Source organism: Micromys minutus (assembly GCF_963924665.1).
Source record: "Micromys minutus genome assembly, chromosome: 1".
NCBI classification, from domain to species: Eukaryota; Metazoa; Chordata; class Mammalia; order Rodentia; family Muridae; genus Micromys; species Micromys minutus.
Window position 1 is genome coordinate 250381104 of NC_137969.1, and position 24827 is coordinate 250405930.

Genomic DNA, 24827 nt, shown 5'->3' on the forward strand with positions numbered 1-24827 from the left:
TATTGTCTGTTTCTAGAGATTAGAAGGTTACCTCCTCCGAGGGCTGTGGGAGGAGCTCCCCACTACTATAGATGCTGTGTTCTGTCTTCATGTCCAAATGACTCCTGTCTGTCTATCTGTCTATCTATCTATCTATCTATCTATCCATCCATCCATCCATCCATCCATCCATCCATCCATCCATCCATCCACAAACCCACCCACCCACCCATCTATCTATCTATCTATCTATCTATCTATCTATCTATCTATCTATCTATCTATCTATCTATCTATCCATCCATTTATCCATCCATCCATCCATCCATCCATCCATCCACAAACCCACCCACCCACCCACCCACCCATCTATCCATCTATCTATCTATCTATCTATCTATCTATCTATCTATCTATCTATCTATCTATCTATCTATCTATCGTGTGCCTATGTGTATCTGTGTGTATTTGTGTGTGTGTACACGTATGGTTGTATGAATGTTCTTGTGTGACTGAATGAAGGCCAGAGGAAGGAACTGGCTATCCCTGGGCCTTGTTCCTTTAAGGCAAGATGTCTCTGTGAGCCTGGAACTCACAGTTTGTTGTTTGTTTGTTTGTTTTGTTTTTCCATCTACATGGGCAGCTGCTGCAGCTCGGCCATCCTCTTACTGCTGGGGTTTCAGGCATGCACGGGATCATGCCTGGCTTTTTATTTGTAGCTGGGATCGGAAGCCCAGTCCTCATGGCTGCTCGGCAAGCACTCTTAACAGCTGTGCCCCATCTCCAGCCCCGGAGAACACCTTCTCATCCTCAACTGTGACTGTACCTCCAGCAGGCAGCAGCTTAAGTCTCACACCCCAGTGCCTCCCAGCCACTTCCCCTCCATCTCCGATCCTCACTACTCTAGGAAGGTCACAGAAGTAGAACCCTGCAGTATTTATCCTTTGGGACTGGCTTAGTCACTCAGTGTAATGTTCTCAAAGTTCAACCGTGCACAGCAGGTGTCAGAATTCCTTTCCTTCTTAAGAAGAAACCATATTCCAGCCCGTGGATATCTCACTTTTTGTTTATCTAGTCCATCACCAATGCAGACTTGGGCTATCCCCATGAGGCTCTTGTACCTAACACTGACATGTATGTGAATATACATGGTTCTGGCATGCATGTGGATATACATGGTATTGGCTTGCATGTAGACATACAAAAATCTCTGCTTTCATTTTTTTTTAAAGTATATTCACAGAAGGGAAGTTTCTGTTTCTTCTTTCTCTTCCTCCTCCCCCTCTTTTTCCCTCTTTCTCCTCCTGCCCTTTCCCCCCTCCTCCCCCTCCTCCGACAGCACTGTGTTCTCTGTGCTTCATTCATTCCCAGCCCTAAGTGTGGTGCCTGGTACTGGGCAGATATTTTTGGAGAAACTTGAATGGAACAATAGGTATGCACAGCCTCACATTTCTGGGTGATATTTTTTTCTTCTTGTTCTCTACGAATAAAGGCTACAAAACACCCATTTTCCTTCCTTTCTCTCTCTGTCTTTTTCACACACTGCACAAATGCTGGTATTTATCCCACTGAGCACTGGAGTTACATTGTCCTACAGAATCTGCCTCATTAGTTACAATGACAACATCTTCTGGGCTCAGGTCACAAATTATAAAATTATAAAATGGAATAATAGTCTGCTAAAACGTTTGGGCACACACACACACACACAAAAATCACACATTATCAATTAAGCCTTCAGAGATTTTTTCCTGGAAGTTTTAGATCCTTTTTAAAATGCTGCCAAGATTATACCTAATTGACTTAAAATGTATATCCTTCTAATTACTCTAAATTTTGCTTTTTATGATTGTGGGAAAACCATGACTGTTTAATCCCCAAGGTAAAGAGTGTGATCATGTCTTTACTGCCCCAGGACTGAGTGGCTTGGGCTCTGAATGAACTATTATTTGTAATTTCACTCCCGTGGAAATAATATCTTGTAAAAAAATCTTCTCTGCTTAGCAGTGAACTGGGCATGCTCTGTTCAGGCATGCATACCAGAGGTGGTGTGCTAAAGAGGTCAGAGGACAGCCTTGGGTTGCAGTTCCGATTTCACCTTCTTTGAGATTCTTTTTTACTTCCTTCTTTCCTTCCTTCCTTCCTTCCTTCCTTCCTGTCTGTCTGTCTGTCTTTTGTTGTTATTGTTCTGTTTAGTTTGGTTTTATGAGACAGGTTTCTCTATGTAGCCTTGGCTGTCCTAGAACTTGCTCTGTAGAGTAGCCTGGCCTTGAACTCAGAGATTCCCAGTGCCAGGATTAAAGGCTGAGCTACAGTTTCTTTCTGTTGTTCTACTTGACCCATTAACTCTCACATCCTCCCCCACATGTCTGTCTCCCATCTTACTGTGGGAACACCAGGCCTGCCAGTGAGAATTACCACACCTAGTTTGATATGGCCCTGAACATTCCAACTCAGGGCCTTGTGCTTGGGCAACAGGTGCTTTCTTCACGGGGCCATCTTCCCACACCCCCATTTCAGCTCTTTATTCCAGCTTTCCAGCGTGCTCTCAAGTATCTCTGCAAGGTATCGAGGGGAGAACATAAAGGTTGGGAAGGGAGCTGGGGAAATGAGAAGTCGAAGGGCTTAGAATGAGGGCACACTGGTCTTAAATCTCTCCCTTCAGAATCGCCCTCCCTTACAGATTTAGAGGAGCCACCTGCCAGGTAGGGGACAGTGAGGACTCTTCACTGCACCCACGTGACAGCCATTCTTGGTCTCATTTCCTCCCCTGTCCATCGGCCATGCACACCTTCAGTCTTTACCTACAGCATCCAGGAAGCCACCTCCTACGTTATCTCTCCACAATGCTGCAGGTCACCTGGTCTGCCACCACCATGCACGGGGCGGAGTAGGTGCTTCTCTAGCCTGGTCCTCTGTAGATGCTGCTCCGAGGGGAGGGAGGACAGTGCCAACCTCCTGGAAGCTTTGTGCTGGCAGCTTCCTGAGGCCACTTCCTCTTCTGAGCTGCTGGTTTCCTGGCTGTTCTTTCTGAATTCCCCTCTCTGCCTCACCACTGTTCTGACACCAACACTGCCAGCTTTCTACTTGCATCTTTAGAAGGATGACCGCTTTGCCAGGGTTTCCTACAACTGCTGTAGAGTCCTAACGGAAGATTTGCTGTCCTGACTTGACCTTCCTAATCCCTCTGGGCCTGTCCTACAGTAACTCCCTACAGCCTGTCCTCCATCTTCCTCTGATCAACTGGGCTCTTGGTGCCTCATCTCCGGAGCACCGAAGATGCGCTGGGTTGTTTGACAAGTCCTGATTCTGGCTGTCCAGGTCACGCCCAACCACAGCCCTCTACCCACCCATCCACCGATGCCTGAAAACTTCCTTTTGTCCTTCCATCTCCAGATCCTGTCTTGTTACCCCCCCCGGCCCCCCCCCCCCGTGTCTTGTCTGGCCCTCAGCCCAACCTCATTCACATCTGTAACATGAGCCTCTGTTTAAGTCAGGACAAAGCTCCTAGCCTGACAGCAAGCTCTCTCGTCTTTCTTGTACCATTGTCAGCATGGCTCTCCTTCACCCACCTAGTACAGTTGAACCAGCAGCATCCAGAGCCCTTCTGTCTCCACCACCACATATTTCCCACCATATAGCCTTGTTTTCTAAAGTGTGGTCTCCTTAGCTAGGACAGGGACCAGGCTTAACCATCTATCTCCCCCTTCTGCCTACATCTTTGAGGACCAGAGTGACAGATCCCATTCCTAGTGTTGTCCTTTAATGGAGTGTGGGAGTGATAGATTTCAGGACCCCGGAGAGGTCTGGAGGATTTCTGGATAACCTTTTATTCTTATTATTAGGTAACTATTGTATTCAAGGTCTGGAAGCTAATACCTGAAATTTCAGAATTTTCTCTCTAGTGCACAGAGCCCACCCTTGGCTCAAGTCTTCCTCTCCCTCCAGCTTTCTCATTTGTCATTGGCAGCATTTGTTTCTATTCATGGGTAGAAAGGTTCAGATCGCTAACCTTGCTGGTGCTTTTATATGTTGGCAGAGTGTGTTACTGACTTTTAGGTTTGTTGCTTACAATCATCTTAAGTTGACATTCTCTTCCTGATGGTGAGCCCAGATCTGTGGGTCTGTAACAATTTAGTCTAAAGCGACAGCATCACACTGAGCTGCACATAGAGGAAGGAGGACCGGATAACTTCTTTCTGCATCCTGGTACCCCTGGGGTATAAGGGTTCTCAGAGTTACAAGCCCTGAGCTGGAGAACTGGCAGACCAGGGGATGCACCTTTCTGGAGGTGGCCCGGTGGGAGGCGCTATGCCGATGGCAAGCACCACTGTGGTCAAAGTTTAGTGCAGCAGCTCTCCGCGGTGCGGGGGACAGTGCGTGGGGACAAAAGGTTGGCAAGAGGGTTCCAAAGGTCCGGGGAGGGCTGTAAGCATTCCTTGCCTTCTCTCCCATCCCCCCCATCCCCCCAATTCAGAGCATTCTGGCTGTAGATCACTGGGGCAAGGACCAGGGAGGGAACCAGGGCGGGGACCCAGGCGGGACCCAGGCGGGACTCAGGCGCACCCAGCTCTGCGCCCCGCCCGCCACGTCTCCTTCGGGCCATGCCACCGAGGCCGCCCCCTCGCGGGCAGCGCGGGCGCTGGGTGCTCGTTCTCGGCGGCAGCGGCGGCGGCGGCGGCGGCGGGCCCGGGTTGCCATGGTGACCGGCGGCAGCCACAGCAGGGCCGGCCCCAGCGCCAGCGCCGCGGCGGCTCGGCAGGGCGCAGTGTGTGGGTGAGCGCGGCCGGAGCGGGCGCGGCCCGGCCTCAGCATGGAGGACGGTTTCTCCAGCTATAGCAGCCTGTACGACACGTCTTCGCTGCTGCAGTTCTGCAACGGTGAGCGTGGGCGGGCGGACGGGGGCACGGGGACCGAGCGGCGAGGGCCAGGCCGGGCCGCGGGCGAGGCCGCGCCAAGTCGCTCCGGTTCCCGCCGGCGCATTGTGCTGGGGCCGCGGGGCCGCGCTTCTCCCCGGCTGCGGGCTCTCGGGCTCCCCGATGCCCACCCCGGGCTCCCGGCGAGGGCGGATCCGTGGTTCCCAGAGCCCCAGCGGATGCAGCGGCGGAAAGCGCGCGCGGGAGCCCGGGAGCTCCGGAGCCGGGAGGCCCGGGCAACCTCGGCGTTCCGGGGACGTGTTGCTCTTTCGTTTCCAAACTCACATCTGTTTGGACAGTGCTGGATGCAGAACTCTGCAAACAAATCACAGCCGGAACAAAACCTTTTCAGGATGCACGCAGGGTTGGCTGCAGATGGACCTCCAGAATCCTTTTCGGGTCACTTGGATGGAATCATCGCGGTTTAATGTGCTCCAGAGCCCGGGTGGACCTGGCTCAAAAATGTTAGCCCTTATTTATTTTGTTTACGGCATCATAGATTTTTCTTTTCCTTGTATGTATGTGTGTGGCAGTTTTTACAGAGAGGAGGCATCCATTACTACCAATATGGCATCTTAAAAATATATAGAATCATACATGCCTGTAAAGATTTTATAGTCTCTCTAGCAGGGTTTGGAAAGATGTTTTTTTCCACCGCGCTCTGCATATTTTATCAGAACATGATGTGCGATAATTCATGCACAAAAGTTTACCACACTTTTTTTTTTTTGTATGTTGGGAGTTATTGCTTTATCAGAAGTTTGTTAAAGGGTGAAATGTGGATTTTTACAGAATTTGCTTGAGTGCAGTCAGGATAAGTTTCAGTCCCAGAACAACTGGAGAAAATTTACACTGCAGTTGTGATTGCCATCTAGGAAAACATTTCTTGTTTAGTATCACCTGTTTGCAAACGAGAGCTATCTCCGAGCCTTAAGAGGAACGAATGTGTTTCTTTGTCTGGTGGACTTTTTTGTCTTTTTTCTTTTCATGACTATATATATATACTTACGATTTTCATGTGGGGCAGATTTGGTGTTCCACCGGCCACTGGAGTACTTATAGTAGAGACTCATGGGAATGTTTTTGCTCCCGGGTAGGTTGAATAGATTCTTCAATTAGCACGTTGAATAGTTTCCTTAATTGGCTGATAATCAATCACGTCTAAACAGCTACTTTTGCTGTCCAAGGTAGGTGCAACTTTTAGCATGGTTCTGGTGGGTTCTCATTGTGTTGGTTGTGAGAGGCATGAGGCTCAAAACAAGGAATGATAGCCAGGCACAGAGCCTTCACATGCCACATATGTGGGCATATTATTGACAGTCTGACTTTGAGTATGAAAATAGGCACAGGGATTTTATTGGGGCATCTATTCAGGGTGGGGTGCCCAGGTCCTTTGGTAGTTCAGTTATGAAGTTGTTTTATTTGTGAGTGTTTTGGTCTCTTGAGTTCTATCAGCTGCTGGCTTAGGGACACTGGTATATTTGGCTGGTAATGAAAATTTGGGAAGGAAGCTGAAAAGCAGCTCTTACATGCTGGGGAGGCGACGAATCGACGAAAAAAATAACTCCAAAATAGAACAATAATGGTAAATTAAAAGCGCACAAACAACTGTTAAATTTGTTCCCTTTGAAGAGTTAGCTCTGCAGCATTCGTGTTTTGGAGTTACCTTCATGATGAAAGTTTAAAATCAAAGAGACTTTGGGGGATAGGAATGGCTGTTATCCAGAGATGTCTTAGGCAACAGATGTGCTGTCGTGAAATTAGTCAGTAGGTTTTCATGAAGTGAAAATATAAATGCATATCATTCGGTTAATTACGACGACGATGCCATCTCAAAAAGAACTAAACGAAACATTGAGAGTTTCATTAGGGCATCTGGAAGAGGGTCGTAGAGATTTATAACATAATGGCCAGGTTTCAGCAGGGTAATATGTGAACTCACACATTTTCCTACATCCAGCATGCCTCATGCTTTTCAAAGTGATAGGGACTCAAAAGTCTTAGCTGTACTGTATTATCCTCAGAAGAGGCAACATACACTTACTGACTGGAAGGTCACACGTCAAAGTACAGGTGAGACCTATCAGTGAGAGACGCTTCCCTTAGCAATGAGGGTTCTAAGCTTGCCTCTCAACTGTTTCCTGATGTCCCCTGGCACTTGGTCTCTCCTGGCTGCCAACCAGGAAGTTCAGAAGCTTCCAGGCTCCTGAAAGGTTGTCCATGAACATCATTTAGTTGAACTTATATACATTTTTCTTCTAAATATTTAGAATCTGTAAAGTGAGCTGGGAATCTCAAACACATGTGTATATGTACATGTGTGCATGCATATAGGTGTATGTACATATAGGTGTATGTACATGGGGGAGTGGTGTGTGTATGAGCATATGGGTGCAGGTCTGTGTGTGTGTGTGTGTGTGTATTAGGCAGTGCCATGTATATGTATTTAGGTAGATATGTATATGTATATATGGGAATAAATGTGTATCTGTGTGTGTGTGTGTGTGTGTATTGGGCAGTGCCATGTATATGTATTTAGGTAGATATGTGCATGTATATATGGGTGTAGGTGTGTATCTGTGTGTGTATGGGGGAATGGTGTATGTGTGTGCACATAGGGTGTAGGTGCATTGGGGGCTGGTGTGTGTATGCACAGATGGAGGGCAGAGGTTGGCATCTGCTGTCTCCATCTCTTTACCTTACTTTTGAGACAGGGCCTCTCTTACTGCATCTGGGGCTTGCTGTTTTGGTTAGAATGGCTGGCCAGCCATCTCCTGTCCCCCAGTTCTGGGCACAGGTGTGTGTCACTGCACCATTTGATAGTGGGTGCTGGGGATTCAAACTCAGGTCCTCATGCTTGCATGGTTACCTGCTGAGCCATCTCCTTAGCCCCACAAACTGCTTCTTAACGTTGTAATGAAAACAGTCTTCTAGAAAGTGGGCCCTAGCTATCCTCTGAAAAGAGTTTTTATTTTGTTTTACTTATTTTTAATTTTTATTACATTTTTTATGTAGTGTGTGTGTGTGTGTGTGTGCGCGTGTGCGCGCACGCACGCGCATGCGCGCGCGCCTCAGGCCAGAACATAACTTGAGAAAGTAGGTTCTCTCTTTCCATCATGTGGACACCAGGGATGAAATTCAGGTCCTCAGTCCGGGCACAGGCCCTTTTACCCAGTGAACCATCTCACCAACCCTTATTTTATTTTTATTAATTTATTTCTTTAGTTCTGGGAAGCAAATATTTCCACCACACCAAAAAGTACTCATGGTAACCGTTAGCAATTAGTACCCTAGCCTCTGACAACCATTAACTCTCTATGGATTCTGGATGTTAAAAAAATGTTTTTATAAGAGATGTGTTCTAATTTTGTATATGTACATTTCTGTGGAGGGTTATGTGAATTCAGGTGCCTGTGGAAGCCAGAGGTGTCTGATCCTTTGCATCTGGAGTTTTGCATGTGTTTCTGAGCTGTCGGATGTGATTGCTGGGGGTGAAACTCTCCAGCTCCCAAAAGATATTTTAATCGTCACATATTAATTATACACAATAATGGGCTTCATTAAGATAATTTTCTCGTTATGGATAATGCTATACCAGCATGCTCACTTCCGTGTGGACATACATCCTTATTTTTTTCTTGAGCAGATAATTAGGAATGGAATTTTTGGATTATGTGGTAACCTTGGGTTTAATATTTTAATGAGCCTGTATAAGTATCCAGCTCTTTCTCTTGCTGATAAAACAGTAAGATCTGAGAGAGACTGGAATGGGAAGGAAATAGGATGTCCCTGCTTTGCAACTCTGGGTCCATAAATACTTCACCAGGAGTCAGCGGACAGACACTTTGCTCAGCAGGCAATCTCTTGTCCTTGGTTGTTTTCTTAGACCTTTGAGCTGATTATCCAGAAACCCAAAGGTGACTCAGACAGATGTGGCTGCTCTGGCTGAAATAGAGAGCCCTCCTGTCCTGAGTCTGCCTCTACCCCTGGGGCACTGGACGGCAACACTGGATGCCCCTCATTACTCTTCACGTAACACTTCTCTGTATAGTTCAGACCATTGGGCTTTGTATGGAGCCAAAAGTTGGCGCCCAGTTTGTTCTCTGGGTCTGTAACAATCAAATTCAATCTCCTACATGTGTCAGTGAATGGGCCAGCCTGTGTTTGAAGCCCAAGAGCCCTCTTCTAGACTCTTTTTTTGATTAAACGTTAACATAAATCATTTGTGGGGCATGTGGTACATGCCTTTAATCCCAGTACTCATGGGAGGCAAGTGGATCTCTGCGAGTTCAAGACCAGCCTAGTCTACATAGTGAGTTTTTGTTTGTTTGTTTGTTTGTTTGTTTTTTTGGGAGGGGGTGGGGAGATGAAGAAAGTAGATTGCTCATTCTGTGACGTTCTAGACCCTTAATCTTGGTTTGTGTCACCCATGCCTGTTTCTTTTTTTCACATTGCTTTTAAACTTGTAACAGGTGATTGTGAATCTAAACATGGCGGTTTTTTTTTTTGTTGTTGTTGTGTATGTGTGTTTGGAGAACAGTGTCTCCTGGTGTAGTCCAGGCTGAATAGAACGGCGAATCTCTTATCCCCACATTCTAAGTGGTGGGGTGACAGGGACCACCCTGTGCCAATGTGGCCAGCCATGGCACATTTACTTTTTAATTACATTTGTATTAATTGTGTGGGGTCGTTGGGGGCACCATGGTGCCCATATAGAAGTCAGAGGCTTTCTTTTGGGGAGTCAGTTCTCTCCTTCTGCCATGTGGGACCTGGGAGTGGGGACTGGGTCACCTGGCTTGGCAACAGGTGCTCAGCCATCTTGCCAGCCCCCTGGCATGTTCTTTAAGCAGAGCCAGACACATCACCCTACCAATCCAGTCTGAGATGATATCCACTCCTTCTCTGGTCAGAGTCTATCAATGCCTAAGTTTACCTAAAAGTCTTGTATTTTAGGTGATTATGGCCGAGTTCTTGCTCTTATTTTCCTGCCGTTACTAACTGTTTTGTTTTGGGGAATTTGCTCTGTAGGCTATCTATCAAATGATAATCTAATATAACCTCCGTGGTGCTATAACGCCAGCACTCATGAGCAGTTAGCTTGGAGGCAGTGCAGAGGTCTAAAGGGTATATGACCCTGGCTCCCAGCCTTTGCTTTCCCTATTCCCTTTGAAGGAGGAGTTGAGAAAAATTTTATTAGGTTCCCTCTGGACTCTGGTATGTCTCCTGCCTTCTCAAGGTGGCCGGAGCCTTTTTTTCTTTGCAAATGACCCGGGGCCAGTCAGCCTTACTTGAACTGCCTGCACGAACTTCATTATTTGTTTTAATTTCTATTGATTTCTCCTTTAAGAATTAACAGTGATTTAATAGTAATATTTAAATTTTTAAATTACATTTCTATTTACGTGTGTGTGTGTGTGTGTGTGTGTCTGTGTGTCTGTGTGTGTATGTCTGTGTGTCTGTGTCTGTGCGAGCACACTCGAACGCATGAGTGTTTGTGCCTCTTCCTTGGCATGTGGATGGAGGATAGAAGACAACTTTCAGGAACTGATTCTCTCCTTCTACTGTGTGGGTTCAGGGAATTGAACTCAGGTCATCAGGCTTAACGGCAATCACCTTTACCAACTGAGCCATCTTGGAAGCCCCTTACTAATCATCATAGTCACTTCTGATATCTGTAATGCCGGTGGCTGTCTCTTAACTATGCCTGCTGGTCATTTTGTCAACATGACAAATACTTAAACGCTTTAGCTGGCTCTGAGAACTCTCGAGGGAACCACGTGGACACTAAGGCATCTCCAAGCCCCTGTGGAATTGTCACATCCTCTCATGCAGTGGCAGAGCTCTGACTTAGAAGGAGCAGGTAGGGTCTGTGGTGACAAATCAAAAGGAAAAGCCTCATGGGAGTGTGAGAGTGCACGCCCTGCCTGGGGGAGGATGCCTAATTGCTGCACAGGCCCTCCACCCAGGAGGAACCTATTTTATAAGTAAACCGCAGCATTTATGAATTATAAACAAGCCAAATGTTTGGGTGGGGGAACAACCCCCTAAATTGTGTTTTAAAAGCGATCACTAAATCGTGTAGAATTTCTATCTGAGATAATGAGAGTCCCTTTCACACATTCTTTTAAATTTAAAAGAAATAGTTGGGCAGGATGTGGAAGGAAAGAGAAGTGTCTGTGTTCGAGTCTGCTCTTAACACTGAAACAGTTCGTGCCTGCCTTGAAGCTGATGGCCTAAAACCTTGTGTTGCTGAAGAAAATGGCGCCTGAGCCTTGGAGCTCTGAAGGCGTTCTGTCCAGTGAGTCGGAATCTGCTCTATTTCGTGATTAGAAGTTTATCTTTAATGAACGATTAGTCTTCCTTTTTAAAATCTTGGGCCAGCCAGGAGAAAGGGGGCAGGTTCTAGAACTTGGGAACTGGTCTAAATACTTTTAGAAAGATTGCTAATAAAAAGGGTGAAGCCTGTTAAATGTTCTCCGTACCGTAGAACTATTGGGGTGGAGACTGTTGGAGACCGTCCCACTGTCCCTGACACTGGACAAGCACATTTACTATCCTGCTGGGAGCGTGGCTCTTTCCACACAGACTGGGGAGTCTTCGCTTTGGTCTAACAGAGAGTAGATTTCCTCTAAAGAGACAACTCTGGAGGGGGTATTTTTATTTGTTTTTCTTTAAAATCATAGTATTTATTACCTATTTAAGAATCAGGTACAGGGGACTGGAGAGATCGCCCAACGGTTAAGAGCACCGGCTGCTCTTCCGCAGCACCAGGTGCCGTTCCCGGAGCCCACACGGCCCCTCACGGCTGTCTGTAACTCCGATCTCAGGGGATCTGATGCTCTCACATATACATTCACACACATACATGCAGGTGAAAGGTCGATGTACATAAAATAGAGATAAATAGATTGCTTCCAACGACAACAAAGAAAGAATCAGGGACAAGGCTGGCGAGATGGTAGGATTCCTAGTAATCCCAGTGGGAGGATTTATTTATTAATTTATTTATTTATTAATACTGTGTGTACCCAGTGAGCTCAAGCTGCCTAAGCTGTGACATCCTACCTCACTGCCCCACTCCATCCCCATTCCCTACCTGCAAAAAAAGGAAAACCAGGTAGACATGTTTCTGGTATCATCATCATCATCATCATCATCATCATCATCATCATCATCATCATCATCATTATTATTCAGAACTGTTTTCTTTTTTAAAAAACACAGTTGGAGTGGAAAACCACGTGCTTGACGTGTACCCCTGGGCCGCTGGTGAGCATCTTTCTTTATCCTGCTGGCTATTTGGAAAACATTTAAACTCTTGACCTTGAGCAATGACTCTTATTGACAGGAGCAATCTGGCTTATAATATATGTGACAACTGAAGGCCCAGAGCATCAAGACCAGAGCCCGGGGGCTTCTCATAAGAAGCTGCCTAGGGGGACTTTGTAGTCAGAGGGAGGCCACAGGTCCCTAAGGATGGTGGCTGTATTGGGGTGCGGTCCTGGACTGACGGTGTACTCTGCTCTGTACACCCTTTGTAGGGGATACGGCCTCTTGAGTACAGTTGAGGGCTCCCAGCTGTGGCCCTCCACACAGCACAAAGCTCTGGAGAAGACTTAAAGACTATTTGGAAAATTAAGCTGGTTTCCGGTGAACACCTACAGTGGGCTGAGGGCAATCTGGAATTAGGGAGATGGCTCAGTGGGTAAAGTGCTGGCCATCCAAACAAGAGGACGTGAATCTGGATCCTCAGGACTCATATGCAAAGCCAGGGATGGCAGTATGAATCTATCACCTCAGCACTGGGAGCAGACACAGGAGGGTCCTTGCTAACCACCAGTCCAAGGAAGGGCCAGGTTCAGTGAGAGGTCCTGTCTCACAAAGAACGTAGAGAACAACTGGGGAAGACACCAGATCTCTGCTCACACACAGACACAGACACAGACACGTACACATATAACACACACATACACCTGACATGTACACAAATAGCTCACACATGCACAGACACGGACACATACACACATAACTCACACATCCGCAGGCACGGACTCGTATGCACATAAAACACACAACTATGTGCAACACACACATATACATGTGCACAGGCATGGACTTGTACATGCACAACACACACACACACACACACACACACACACACACACACACCCGTAATGTTAAATGCATGGTCCCCTAGACATGGAAGGCTTTTTGTTCCCAGCTCAGTCCTTGCCTGTTTGGTCTGAAGGGCCTTCCCTATCTACTCCTCCAGCCTCCAGCCTTAGCCCCCTCCCTCCATTCCTTTACTATTCCACAAGAATGTAGGCCCCAACTGTGCTCTTTGTCACACTGTACCCAGGCTCCAGTGACCCGCTGGGACCTCCTGCCCTGCCCTTTAGGAAGCCCTACTGTGCTCATCGGGAGTAAAATGTCAACACCGGTTTCATTTACTTAGTGACCACAAAACTGCTTGTGCTAAGCCGGCTCAGGAACTATGAGAGGGTGCTGCAGGTGTTAGGGTGTCAGGGCGCCCTCCTAAGCCAGTGGGCCAGAGGTGGGAGGGACACTCCAGACCCAGGAAAGCTGCAGGAAGCTCAGGATGAAGAGGGTCAGTAAAGAGTAGAGAGGCTTGTCGTGATGCTGAAGAATGGAGTGAAGCTGAGTCAGGGGAATGACCTGGACAGACTTTCAGCCGATACTTTTTTTTAAATAGAGACTTCTCTATTTTGCTCATCCGGGCCTTGAACTTCAGCCCCAGTGTGGTCCTTCCCGGGCTCCGTAGATGGCAGTCACCTCGTCTGGCGGAGGGGTAGTCTGGAAGAGCTAGCAGAAGTGGATGTGGGAGCCTGAGGCTGAAATCCAAGGAGAGGCTGTGGTAATTTATGCAGGGTGGGTGGGGTTCAAGAGAGACAGCGGGTGACATTATCTGCTCTTGGAGAGGGGAGACAAGACAGCACCCGGGCTCTGGCTCCTCTAAGGCAGAGACAGGAGACGGGAGGATGAGCAGATAACAGGTCAGTGTCGGTTTGTGAGGGACTTGGATGTGAAGTCGAGGTGCTGAGCAGACCAGGCCAAAGGATCTGGAGCCCCACACTGCCTGGACGAGGAGCTGACACTTTGCTAGCCATCAGCAAACAGTAATTACATCAGCACCTAGAGCCCTTGAGATGCCCGAGTACCCTTTCTGAGTGACAGAACCCTGCAGCCCCCCTCCCCGTCTTTTTGGCATCCAAGATCCTCTAGGACATTTACTTAGGGCTCCTGGATCTTTACTCCTCTTTCACCTATCAGTCCCCTGGCTCCCTAGTGGGTAAGGTGTCCTGCTTGACTCGTGCTTTTCCCAGACTGGTCCTCGGTGTCTTCTGAGCATTTTCGCCTGGCACAGAATGGGCTTCCTGGAGAACGTTCACTGGGTCTATTCAGGACCATCATGTCTTATGGCGCCTCCCTGAAGACGCATGCTCATTTAGCGATCCTCCCTCCCCGGGGAGCTGGTGTCGGACATTCAGAGTGTGGGCCTCGGTCAGACCTCTCCAGCACCCTCATGCGGGAAGAGTGCTAACTGGACACGGGCTTAGTAAGTAGAAGCATTAGCGGAAAGCATATGGCAGTTAACAGTTTTGGCACGTTATCTTCTGCCAGAGTAACCAACGTAATGAAGCAGCTCTTGGCAAAGTCAGAAATTTTTAGCAGTAAAAAGGATCTTACTTAAATACCACCCCGCAAAGAACTTACGTGACAAGACTCTTCCACTCCCAGGGAAGTGATTGGAAGGGGTTGGGCTCTCTGGCTACAGCATTTACAAGGCATCTTAGCCCCAGTTGTAGGCATCGTTGTCACAAAGCCTTAGCAGTAGCATTTGGTCACGATCGTCACCACACCACACCCATGCCGAAACATGGCAGCCGCTCCCCAGGGAGGGCAAAAATCTAATAGGGACTCGGCCACAGAGGTTGGCAGGGCTTCAGGGGGTCAGTACCATTGGGAGGACCAGAGTGGGTGTACACTCACGGCACACTCATGTCCCCCAAACACCAACATCTGCTTGCTGTGCTTCTTTCCTGCTGTGAGCATGCTCTATCTAGTTGACATCGGTTGGCGGGATAAAAATGTGTTCCGTGTCACGCTTAATTTTACCTAACACCACAGAGTGACTGTTTCCCAAGACGAGGCTGGTATTTTGAAGATAGGAATAATGTTCTCTTTATCCCCAGAAGAGTGTGTACATGTGTCTGTGTGTGTCTGTGTCTGTGTGTGTTGTGTATGCTATGTGTGTGAGAATGTGTATGTGCTTGTATGTGTGTATTTGTGTGTGTAAATGATATTCGTGTATATGATATATGTATGTTCACATGTATATGTTTGTATGTGTGTATTGATATTGTGTGTGCATGTGTATTTGTGCGTATGTGTGTATATATGGTATGTGTTTGTATGTGAGGTGTGTTTGTGTGTGTGTGTGTGTGTGTGTGTGTGTGTGTGTGTGTAGGTTCAGCAGGGCAGAAGAGAGCAGTTCCACTGCTCTGGAGTGTGCCCCAAGCATCAGGAGTTGATTTGTGCACTTTGCATGTATTTTCTTGTTTGATTCTGACAATAGAGCTCTGGAGTGGCTACTCTGTGTACATTTTGTTGATGAGGATATAAGGCCAACATTTTAAGGAACTCGTCCAAGGCAAAGTTCAGAGCTGGAGTTTGAGCCCAGGCATTCTGGCTCCAGTGCCTGGGCCATACCGAACACTAGGGTATGTCCGATGAAGATGGGTCAGGAACAAAATGGCTGTTGACAAAAAAGGGGATGAGGAGGCAGCTTGAGTTGGACCCTGGCTTGTGGGATAGTTGACACTCACATTATTTGACCAGCTTTGCTTGCCTGTCACCTGGTGGGCTGCCGCAGGTCTTGGTACAAGTGTCATTATCGCTGCAGCCTGGATTTGGATATTGTTGGGCACGCCCGTTCCCAGGGCTTCATGTGGAATTCAGTGTCCATTGAGAGGCCTTCAGAGGGTGGGAAGTTGATCCAGAGGTGGTGGTTAGAGGTAGGGACTTCAAATTAGCTGAGGTTGTTAGTTGGAGTCCTGTGATGGAATCCTAAGAAGAGGAATCCTAGAAAGGAGGGACACACAGCAAACACACGTGCATATACACACGAACACACCACATACCACACACTTCCATACATGTATATATACACATTTCATACTACACACATACACATACCACATACCACACATACATGCAAATACACACATTGCCACATACTTACATATATAGATATACATACCACATACTACACACACATACCATATATCACACATACATTCAAACACACATATACTACATACTACATACTTCCATCCATACATGAGGGGATTTATTGTGGTATGTTTTGGTAACAGGAAACCAGTGAAGACAACTGATCATCACATATTTTTCTTATTGTTGCTTGTTTTTAAATTACACTCCATCTACACTTTTAAACATTGAAACCGTACTCATATCTGAATTCTAAAGTGTCTTACAGCTTAGGAAGTGCCCGTCTTACTTAGCATCTCCCACCTTCCTTCTGCCTCACTGCCCAGTGGGCAGCCTTTCCTCCCAGAAGCCCTTGCACCTATCCACTTGTACTTCCGGGAGTTTCCGAACATGGCCGGCTGTCTTACACAGATTCTTTCTTACTAATACCCTGTCCCAGGTCTTTCTTACTAATACCCTGAAGTATGTCTCCTCATACTTCAGAACCCAATGCACACCACCGAGACCGGATGTAGTTCAGCACAGCTGACTTGGTGCCCACCCTAACCCCAGCCAGCCCAGGAGTTCCCAGAGGACAGACATCTCATCGGCTCAGCCACTGTGGGGCCAGGCTCTGCTTGCTGAGCCAGAGTAAATCTTTTCAGAGCGGAAATATTAAGTGGAAGCTTTAGTCTTCTTAGAAAGCTTTAGAATCCCGGGCTTTGTAGCTCTGTGCCAGAGCAAGCATTTGTCATGTGTGAGGGTCTGGCTTCCACACCCCATACCAAAGAAACAAGAAGGAAGAGACAGACCTTGGCTCAGGGTGCTTGCCTGGTGTGTGGGATGCCCTTGGTTTAATCCCCAGTGCTGCCAAAGAAGGAGCACACCATGGGATGCCTTCCACCAGACACCGCTGCCGCCTCTGGAACCATGTGTGGAAGGTTCTGTCTGTTACCACTTCTTCCACCTTATTCTTTTAACCTTCTGACTTTCCTAGTAAAACGTAATCACGGCAAGACACAGGTGCCATAGAATGCTCTGTCTTAACCATGTTTGGTTATATAGCTCAGTGGTATCAGCTCATCAGGACTTATCTGCCCATGGAGTCCCAAGCTAAAACTCCACTGAGTGAGGCCCCTGCATCCTTCCCTACTCCTACCCCCCACGGCGGCCATTCTTCTAGGCCTCTGTGACTTTAAACACTTAGGAGCCTCAGGGGAGCACACTGCTGCACCACTGTCTTTCTGTAAATGGTTGATTTCCTCCAGGACTCCTTTAAGAAACAATGGTCTCCCGAAGTCACGGGATTCCAAACCTGATGTCTAACTAATGATTCAGTCTGGTGTGGAGTGGGGTAAACACCCATGCGTTCCAGCTGTCACATGCCACAACCACATGTACCAGACCACACGCACTAGCTCACACACACTTTAGGACCCTTCGATCAGCCTATGCAAGGCCGCAGTTTCACCTCTGGATTCTGAGTGGTAAATGAGCTTCATCTCCCAACTAGGGCCAGACTGTGCCCACACTCAAGAACAGCACAGGGCATTGGGGCTCTGACACCAGCCTGTCTGGTTCACATCTTCTCGGTTAAGCAGAGGAGAGCCAGGCATCCAAGCTGGGCTGGGGGTTGGGGGACAGATTTTAGCAGTTTCCGAGAGCTGATGAGGGGTGCATGTTTGCTAAAGAAACCCCGTAACATCTGCTTTCTGATCCAGGAGCATACATTCTCTCTGCACTAGCTCAGATACTAAGAAAGGAAACAGCAGATGTAGGGCCTGGGACGAGGGAGGATCTGGCTACAATCTTGGAATATCTCTTAGTTTCTCTCTCCCGCTCTCTCTCTCTCTCTCTCTCTCTCTCTTTTTTCCTAAGACTGCTTTTGCATGTTTGGCACAATTTTCTGCCACAAACGCCTGATTGGGGCTTCCAATTTCCAGGGCCATTTAAAGAGAGAAGCAAGCAAAAGCCGAATGTGCTCCAAATGAATAATCCTTGGAAATTAGCGCAAAATTTGATGTGCATTCTGCCTAGGCCGTCCGCTGCGACTGACTATAGATGACTTTTCCGGAGGCCTCGGACACAGCCTGTGGAGAAGGATGGGACTGAGTCTGTCTAGGTTTGTCTGCTGCTGTGGAGATGGAAAAGCTGCTCATTGGTCTTGACCTTCCGTTCCTTGGCTAGAACAAGGCCAGGTGGTTCTAGGGCTTAAATGAGGGGCCTCTGTAAGCCCAGGTTTGAAAAATGGAGCCTCACTCTGGCCAGCTTCAGGGGCTCATAATAAAGACGCTGTTACAAAGGCTGAGGGAGGTGTGTTTGCAGCCAGAGGGCTAGGACAGTGCCCACACCTGGCGCAGAAGGCCCAGTCCAGATAGGGCGTATAGATGGAGCCATGACAAGCCGAGCCACGTGATCTCACAGGGGAAGCTGGGAAGTCGGTCTCCTGGTTCCATTTTCCCTCTCTTCCCACCTGTTGTATCTACTAACGTAGTATGCAGTCAGCCTTCCTGTCCTGAGGATTGGGAAGAGGGTGTGACCAGGATTGTATGGGGCGTGCTCAAGGACCTGAGCTTCAACTCCTAGAACAGGAATGCCAACATTCAACCACTGTGGCCTTAATCCTGTCCTAACTATTGCAACTATCTGGCGCCTGAATATTGTCAACTGGCTTGACTTGTTCGTGTTCCCATGACCCACAGTAGCTATCTCATGAATCTTGGATTCGGCTGCCTTACCATATCTCCCTGAGTTGTGTGTGCCGAGGACATCTCGGCACCATGACTGCACCTAAACCTTGTTGCTTTCCCGTTCTCAAGTGTGTGCCTATTCCTCAGACCTCAACTCCAGCCTTCTTCCCTGGCCAAACCTCCCCTCATCTCGCAGGTTTCTGTGAGGCAGATGCTCTTGTTTCCCAGTCGATATTCACACACCCCTGTAACACCACTGGCTCCATCCTGTATGTGGTTAGCGGGGAGTGCCAGTGGTTTGCGCTGGGTTTCCTCAGGACATAAAGTGACTGTCCCCACTGCTCTGCGTGATCCCTTGCCTGTTGATACTTTGTTGATTGAAAAACAATATTAAAATTATTCAAAAGGCTGTGCTGTGTTTATATTGTGAGAGGCAGAGGAGACACAATCCTGAATGAATTGTCTTTGACGTTTGATGGAATAACCCTCCCAATTACTGGGCAGTGGACCTATGCTCACAGACCATGAGTTTGTGAACACGTACCTGGCAAGAAAGAGCATATGTTATTTCATCTATTTTGGCTCAACATGACCTCTAAGTGCAGGCTAAGCCGTGGGTTCGGCACATGGACAGTAATCTGTTCCATATTTGGGAGGATTTAGTGAGAGAGGACACGGTGTATACAGAACTCTGTGCTTCACCCCGGGGAGGGCTTGAGGAACTTTTTGAATAAGGAGGACATGCTAAGCTACAATCCCATGTAACTGCAGTACATCCTGAACTCTCGGGTTCAAGCACTCCTCCCATCCCAGCCTCCCTAGTGACAGGGACTAGAAGGACCCCAAATCTCCTCACTTAAGTGTTTAGAACCAAGCCCTCAGGGGAGCAAATACTGTTCTGTCACATGTTCCTTACAGATGGACTTGTTGATGTGTTTTTTTGTAACGTAGCTGAGGCTACGCTGTTAAGTCAGTGACTGACCACACGTTCAGGTCTCCGGGTGAAAACCCAGGGCGCTTTGACTTTCTCAAGCTGCCCTGGGCTTTGTGTGGTACCTGCCATGCTCTGGTCATCCGCATTTATGTATTTGGTGGGAAAACCAAAAGAAACCCCATGAGCCTAGAGGGCTTTGTAATCTCCACGCTTGGGAGGCTGGGGCAGGAGGGTCAGGAGTTTCAGAGCTGTCAGACAGAGAGGGAAAAAGAGAAAAGATGATATAGATAGAACATTGTATCTCTTATTCTGATAATTTGGGGAGACTTCTCACTCTTATACCTTTTTTTTTTTTTAAATAATACTTTAAGGTCACCAACATTCAAAATTCTGAATAAAACTTAAGATGTTATCTATAAAACCTCACCATATCCTCTTTTCCTTCTTCTTGGAGTCAGGGCTCCGGGCATGCTGAGTCAGCACTCTGTACCTGCGCTCTCGCCCCAGTGAGTTTTAGTTGTTTTTTTGTTTTTTCAAGAAAGGATTTCCTCTGTGTAGTCCAGGCTGCCCTGAAACTCACTCTGTAGACCAGACCAGCTTCCAACTCACAGAGATCCCCCTGCCTTCTCCTCCCAAACCAAGATGCCAGGGCTGGTCTTGAACTTGTGATCTTACTGCCTCTGCCTCCCAGCTAGCTCAGAACAACTATTAAAAACTTCCTTGTCAGTCTTGACTTTCTCTTCAGACAACATCCTGGGGGGTAGAGGGAGTAACTTGCCCGTTTTTCTGTTTCTAAGACCACTTCTCCAGCAGACCACTGTGTGAGGTGCTTTACAGATTCGAGGTTATTGCTGACTTTAGATTAGAGCTGCCCACACAGAAGACAGGTCCAGTGCTTGGATGGAGGCCTGCCCAGTACCCTGGGAACTTGTTGGCACCAGCCACCTGCTTGCTGGGTCCTTCCCCAGTCCAAGTTCCAGCCCACAGCTCTAGAGGCAGGCTGACCATCACTTAGTTGCAGTTTTGGACTCAGAATATGAAACACTCGGCTTTCAATGGTTTCTAGTGGCTTCTTTTAGTTTAATAGTTCAGCTTGTCCATAATGGTGTGGGTTTGGTTTGTTTTTGCTCTGTATGTGGTGCTAGAGATAGAATCCAGAGTCCTGAGCATGCAGTCTAGGGCCCTGTGCAGAGCTAGTTTTGAGTGTGGCTGTGGGTACTACCCTTCTAGTGTATTGGCATTTTTGAGCCCAGTGGCTTAGGGAAGAGTATGCAGTCGTAGGAACTAGTATCCTGATGACCCACATACTGGTCCCCACACTAGCCTCGCCTGCGGACACTGGCTTGATACTTGGGTGACATTTTTATAAAAACCTAACACTTAGGTGAATCATGTCCCTGGGGAGCCATGAGAAGATATAACAGTCACCTGTCACACAGGATCTGCCAGAACCCGGCTCTGAAAACTGTGGTTTCAACCCCAAGTGGCATTGCATGACCAAACGTGGGGCTCACGTAAAAATGGGCAGGAGAGAAAGGTTTCCGAATGCACAGCCATTAAAAATTAATTGAAAGTCAAATTCATGATTAATCTAGGGTGTGTCTGACCACACTCACAGATGTGTATCACACAACTTCCTCGTAGCCTTGGTTATGAGCACACACGGGTGTGTCTGCAGTGCAAATGGTCTCCCACCACTCGGCACCGACCAACCCTGTCTGAGACACTTCAGCCCACAGCAGTCCTTCCCCTTTCACAGAAAGGCATAGGTTCACTGAAAATGAAGACTCACTGTCCACGCCACCACCCCTCAGTGTAAAAGTGCAAATTCGTGTTTGCGGCACATTAGGCTTGAATGTGTGATTTAAAAAGACATTTTAGAGTGCATGTACACCTGAGCGCCAGAAGAGGGCACAGATCCCATTACCTATGGTTGTGAGCGACCATGTGGTTGCTGGGATTTGAACTCAGGACCTTTGGAAGAGCAGTCAGTGCTCTTAACCGCTGAGCCATCTCTCCAGCCCTGAGTGTTTGATTTTTTAAAAGTGTTGTTTGCTGACTTGAATTCCATTAAAAAAAAAAAAACAAAAAACAAAAACAAAAACCAAAAAAACTTGTTCAATGGATTTTTGGCTTAGGACTAAGACAGAATGTCAAACAACTGAAACGTTCCTAAACGTACTTCTCTTTAGTACGATATGTGACGTGGCTCCTTCAGCACTGACAATGAGTAAAATCAAAATATCAGCAGGCTCTAAAATATGCTTAAAAAAAAGATGGTTTATGCCCGGAAGTATCAAATTCTCAGCTAAGTCAACATGACTCCCCTTCTCATTAGAATGGGAATTTGCTTTTGTTTTAAGTAAACGGTAGAATGATATGTATGCCAAAGAATTGTTTTTAAAATGTGAGGCCAGCCTAGGTTACACAGCAAGTTCCAGGCCAGCCAAGGCTGGTGAGACTTGGTCTCAAAGAATAAATGTTTCTCTTGATAATTTTCGATGGGTAAATATTGGCTTTCTTTCCTATTTTCTAACGCGATCTACCTATAGTCATATAAAATAGTCTCAGGTGCAGTGGATCTGGAGCGGAGAGAGTTTAAGAAGCGGGGCTCTGCCCACAAGAGCCAGGTGCCTAGAAAGCAAACCAGCTTGCCAGTCTGGTCCTGAGAAAGCGGCGTTGGGGAGGGTCCCACTGACGCGGCTGAATTTGTCCGCTGCTCCTCCCTCCCTTCCTGCTTTGTTCAGCAGGAATTTGTGTGTCCTCAGTAAACAAAGCCTGCTGTGTGGCCTGAGGAGCCAGGATGAGTGTTCCCATCTGCTGGGCAGCCGCACAAGGGAGCGAGGTGGGAGTGGCTCCGAGCCCCATCACAAATTCCTGCAGAGGGGCGGGTGTTGCGCTGTCCACCAATGAGGAGGCCGAGGGCTTGGGCTTCCCCCGCCCACAGGCATTTCAATACTGCTGCCTTCAAAGGCCCTGGGGCATAAATACTGTGGCCACCCTGCCCTTTTTGAAAACTCAACCCTGAAGGGATGGCTCTTTGTCACGTGCACATCCGGGTCGGACCACCTAACTTGCTGTGCCAGACACTGCCTACAGAATGTGCCTCAGTTTCCTCTGCCATACATACGGGTTCCTGTTTCCCATAAATCTTAAGGGACGTAATCTTGGATGGCTATTTTGTGAGCTACAAACCTCCGTCTGGTGGCATAACTCATAAGGATTAATGCGCAGTTAATAGTAGCGTGTTCCAAAATAGTAACATTTTGAGTGTGTGGGGGATGGGTGGGTTAATTAGGTTTAATAACCAAGATGGAGCATGTATAGTAAAACATTACATCTTACTCTCTGTAGGGTACTTAAAAAATTTAACTGACAATTATTATTTATCCATTTAAATATACCTTGTTGGGTTGCATGGCAAATTATTTCCTTGTCTATATTTTTTGAGACGGGGGTCTCATTATGTAGTCCTGGCTGGCCTAGAACTCACTATGTAGATAGATCAGGCTAGCCTCAAATTCACAGAGAGATCTGCAGGCCTCTACCTCTCAAGTATTAGGATAAAGAACATTGTGCAACCACACCCAGTTTTCTTTCTCTGTCCCTATATTCGGATCTGGCTGCCCAAGGCCTCTGATTTCTGCCCTTCCTCTCTCAGGGAGCTCATCTCATATGCAAGCAGAGGGGACTTACACAGACAAAGATGGCTATCCTGTCCCTCAACCGTACAGTCTTGTTCCACCGTCAAAGATGTACTCTCGGACCCAGGAGTTCTCGTAGGGCACGTACCTCGCAGGGACTGCTTGTTTCTGGCCTTTCCATATGACTGCTGCCCCCAGGAATACAGCCTCCGTTGCATTCACTCATCTTAGACAACTGTTGCCTCCCTCCGGGTGTGAGCCAGAACTGTTCATTTCCATGGATACTATGGGGGGGATGCACTGAATGTAATCTTGACAGGTTAAGCCTACTGACGCGGTATTAGGTGCCCGGACAGTGGGGGGCACCGTCCTGCTGTTTGTTACAGTATGTGGGTTCCTGACTGAGCACATTCCTGTGGCTATGCCTTTGTGACACCCAATAGGTGGATATAGGCAGGGGAAGAAGTCCAGCCGGTGAGTGTTCCTGACTTAAGTCTGAAAGTACAGCTGAAGAGGTCGCCTGAGAGCCTTCTAATGAAGACTCCTTTCTGACACTGGAATTAGGAATGTTCTGGTTTGCCGACCATCTGGCCTTTGGACACAACTCCTTATAGCATTGAGGTGTCCCTTCCTTTCTCCCCTAGTCCTTTCTCCCCTAGCTATAAACCTCTCTGTGACCTCTCATGGCTGAATAGTGCTCTTCCCAGCATGCCTTTGTCCCAGTTTTCTCCCCACACAATCGAGTCTACGGTTTGGTTCAGAGGGTCCCCCTTTGCAAAGAGACTCACAGTGGCAAGATTTAGGGGAGGCATTTGGAGGGCAGCCTTGCAGCAGCAGCAAGGGTTAAGGGGGTAATATAAACATTTGAACAGAAGCTCAGAATAATTTGAGTCCTGAGGGTCAGCATTAGTTTCCCAGTCTTTGGTTATAGAAAGTCTGTGCTTTGTGAAACAAATCGTGCTTACAGGGCTTTGCAGATACAATGTTTCCAAGTGTAGTATTTCTCTTACCTGAAGCATTGTTAACCAGGGGAGTTGGCCAAGGGGTGGCAGACCCCCACACACTGCCAAAACCAAAACCAAAGCCAAAAAAAAAAAAAAAAAAAAAAACAAAAAACAAAACAAAACAAAACAAAACAGAACTTTTCCATACTCTGTAAGCTCCAGAGTCTTTCTCCTTGGGGCTGAACACAGTGGGTGTTACCCTTTGAAAGGGGCATGTGGCTGACTCATCTAACTGCCCTGTCTTGAAGATCAATCCTGTTATCTGAGCAAAAGGATTATGGGTAGAGCTGAACCAGGTTTGTGTGCTATGCAGTTACCAGCCCTGTGGATTTTGTCTTTTTCAATGAGGACACAACAAAAGCCACCCATTCAGAAGGAGGACTGGCTTTTGGTTTAATGGACAAAAAGAAAAAAGAAAAAAAAAAGTG

The 24827-nt window shown here is 47.4% G+C and overlaps 1 protein-coding gene across 5 annotated transcripts in view; it reads left to right on the top strand.

Annotated features, from left to right (window-relative positions):
* The window catches only part of EML1 (EMAP like 1), a 153273-nt gene that overhangs the window by 46094 nt on the left and 82352 nt on the right, over positions 1–24827 (top strand). For 3 of the 5 annotated variants that reach the window (XM_080916638.1, XM_080916639.1, XM_080916640.1), the window contains exon 1: positions 4760–4859. The exons of 1 other annotated variant lie outside the window; for it this stretch is intronic. In XM_080916638.1, the coding sequence (XP_080772764.1) occupies positions 4793–4859 (67 nt within the window). In that variant the 5' untranslated portion in view covers positions 4760–4792. Of the gene's footprint in view, positions 1–4759; positions 4860–24827 lie in introns of those variants that run through there. One more of the 5 variants, XM_080916636.1, reaches the window with a different exon arrangement.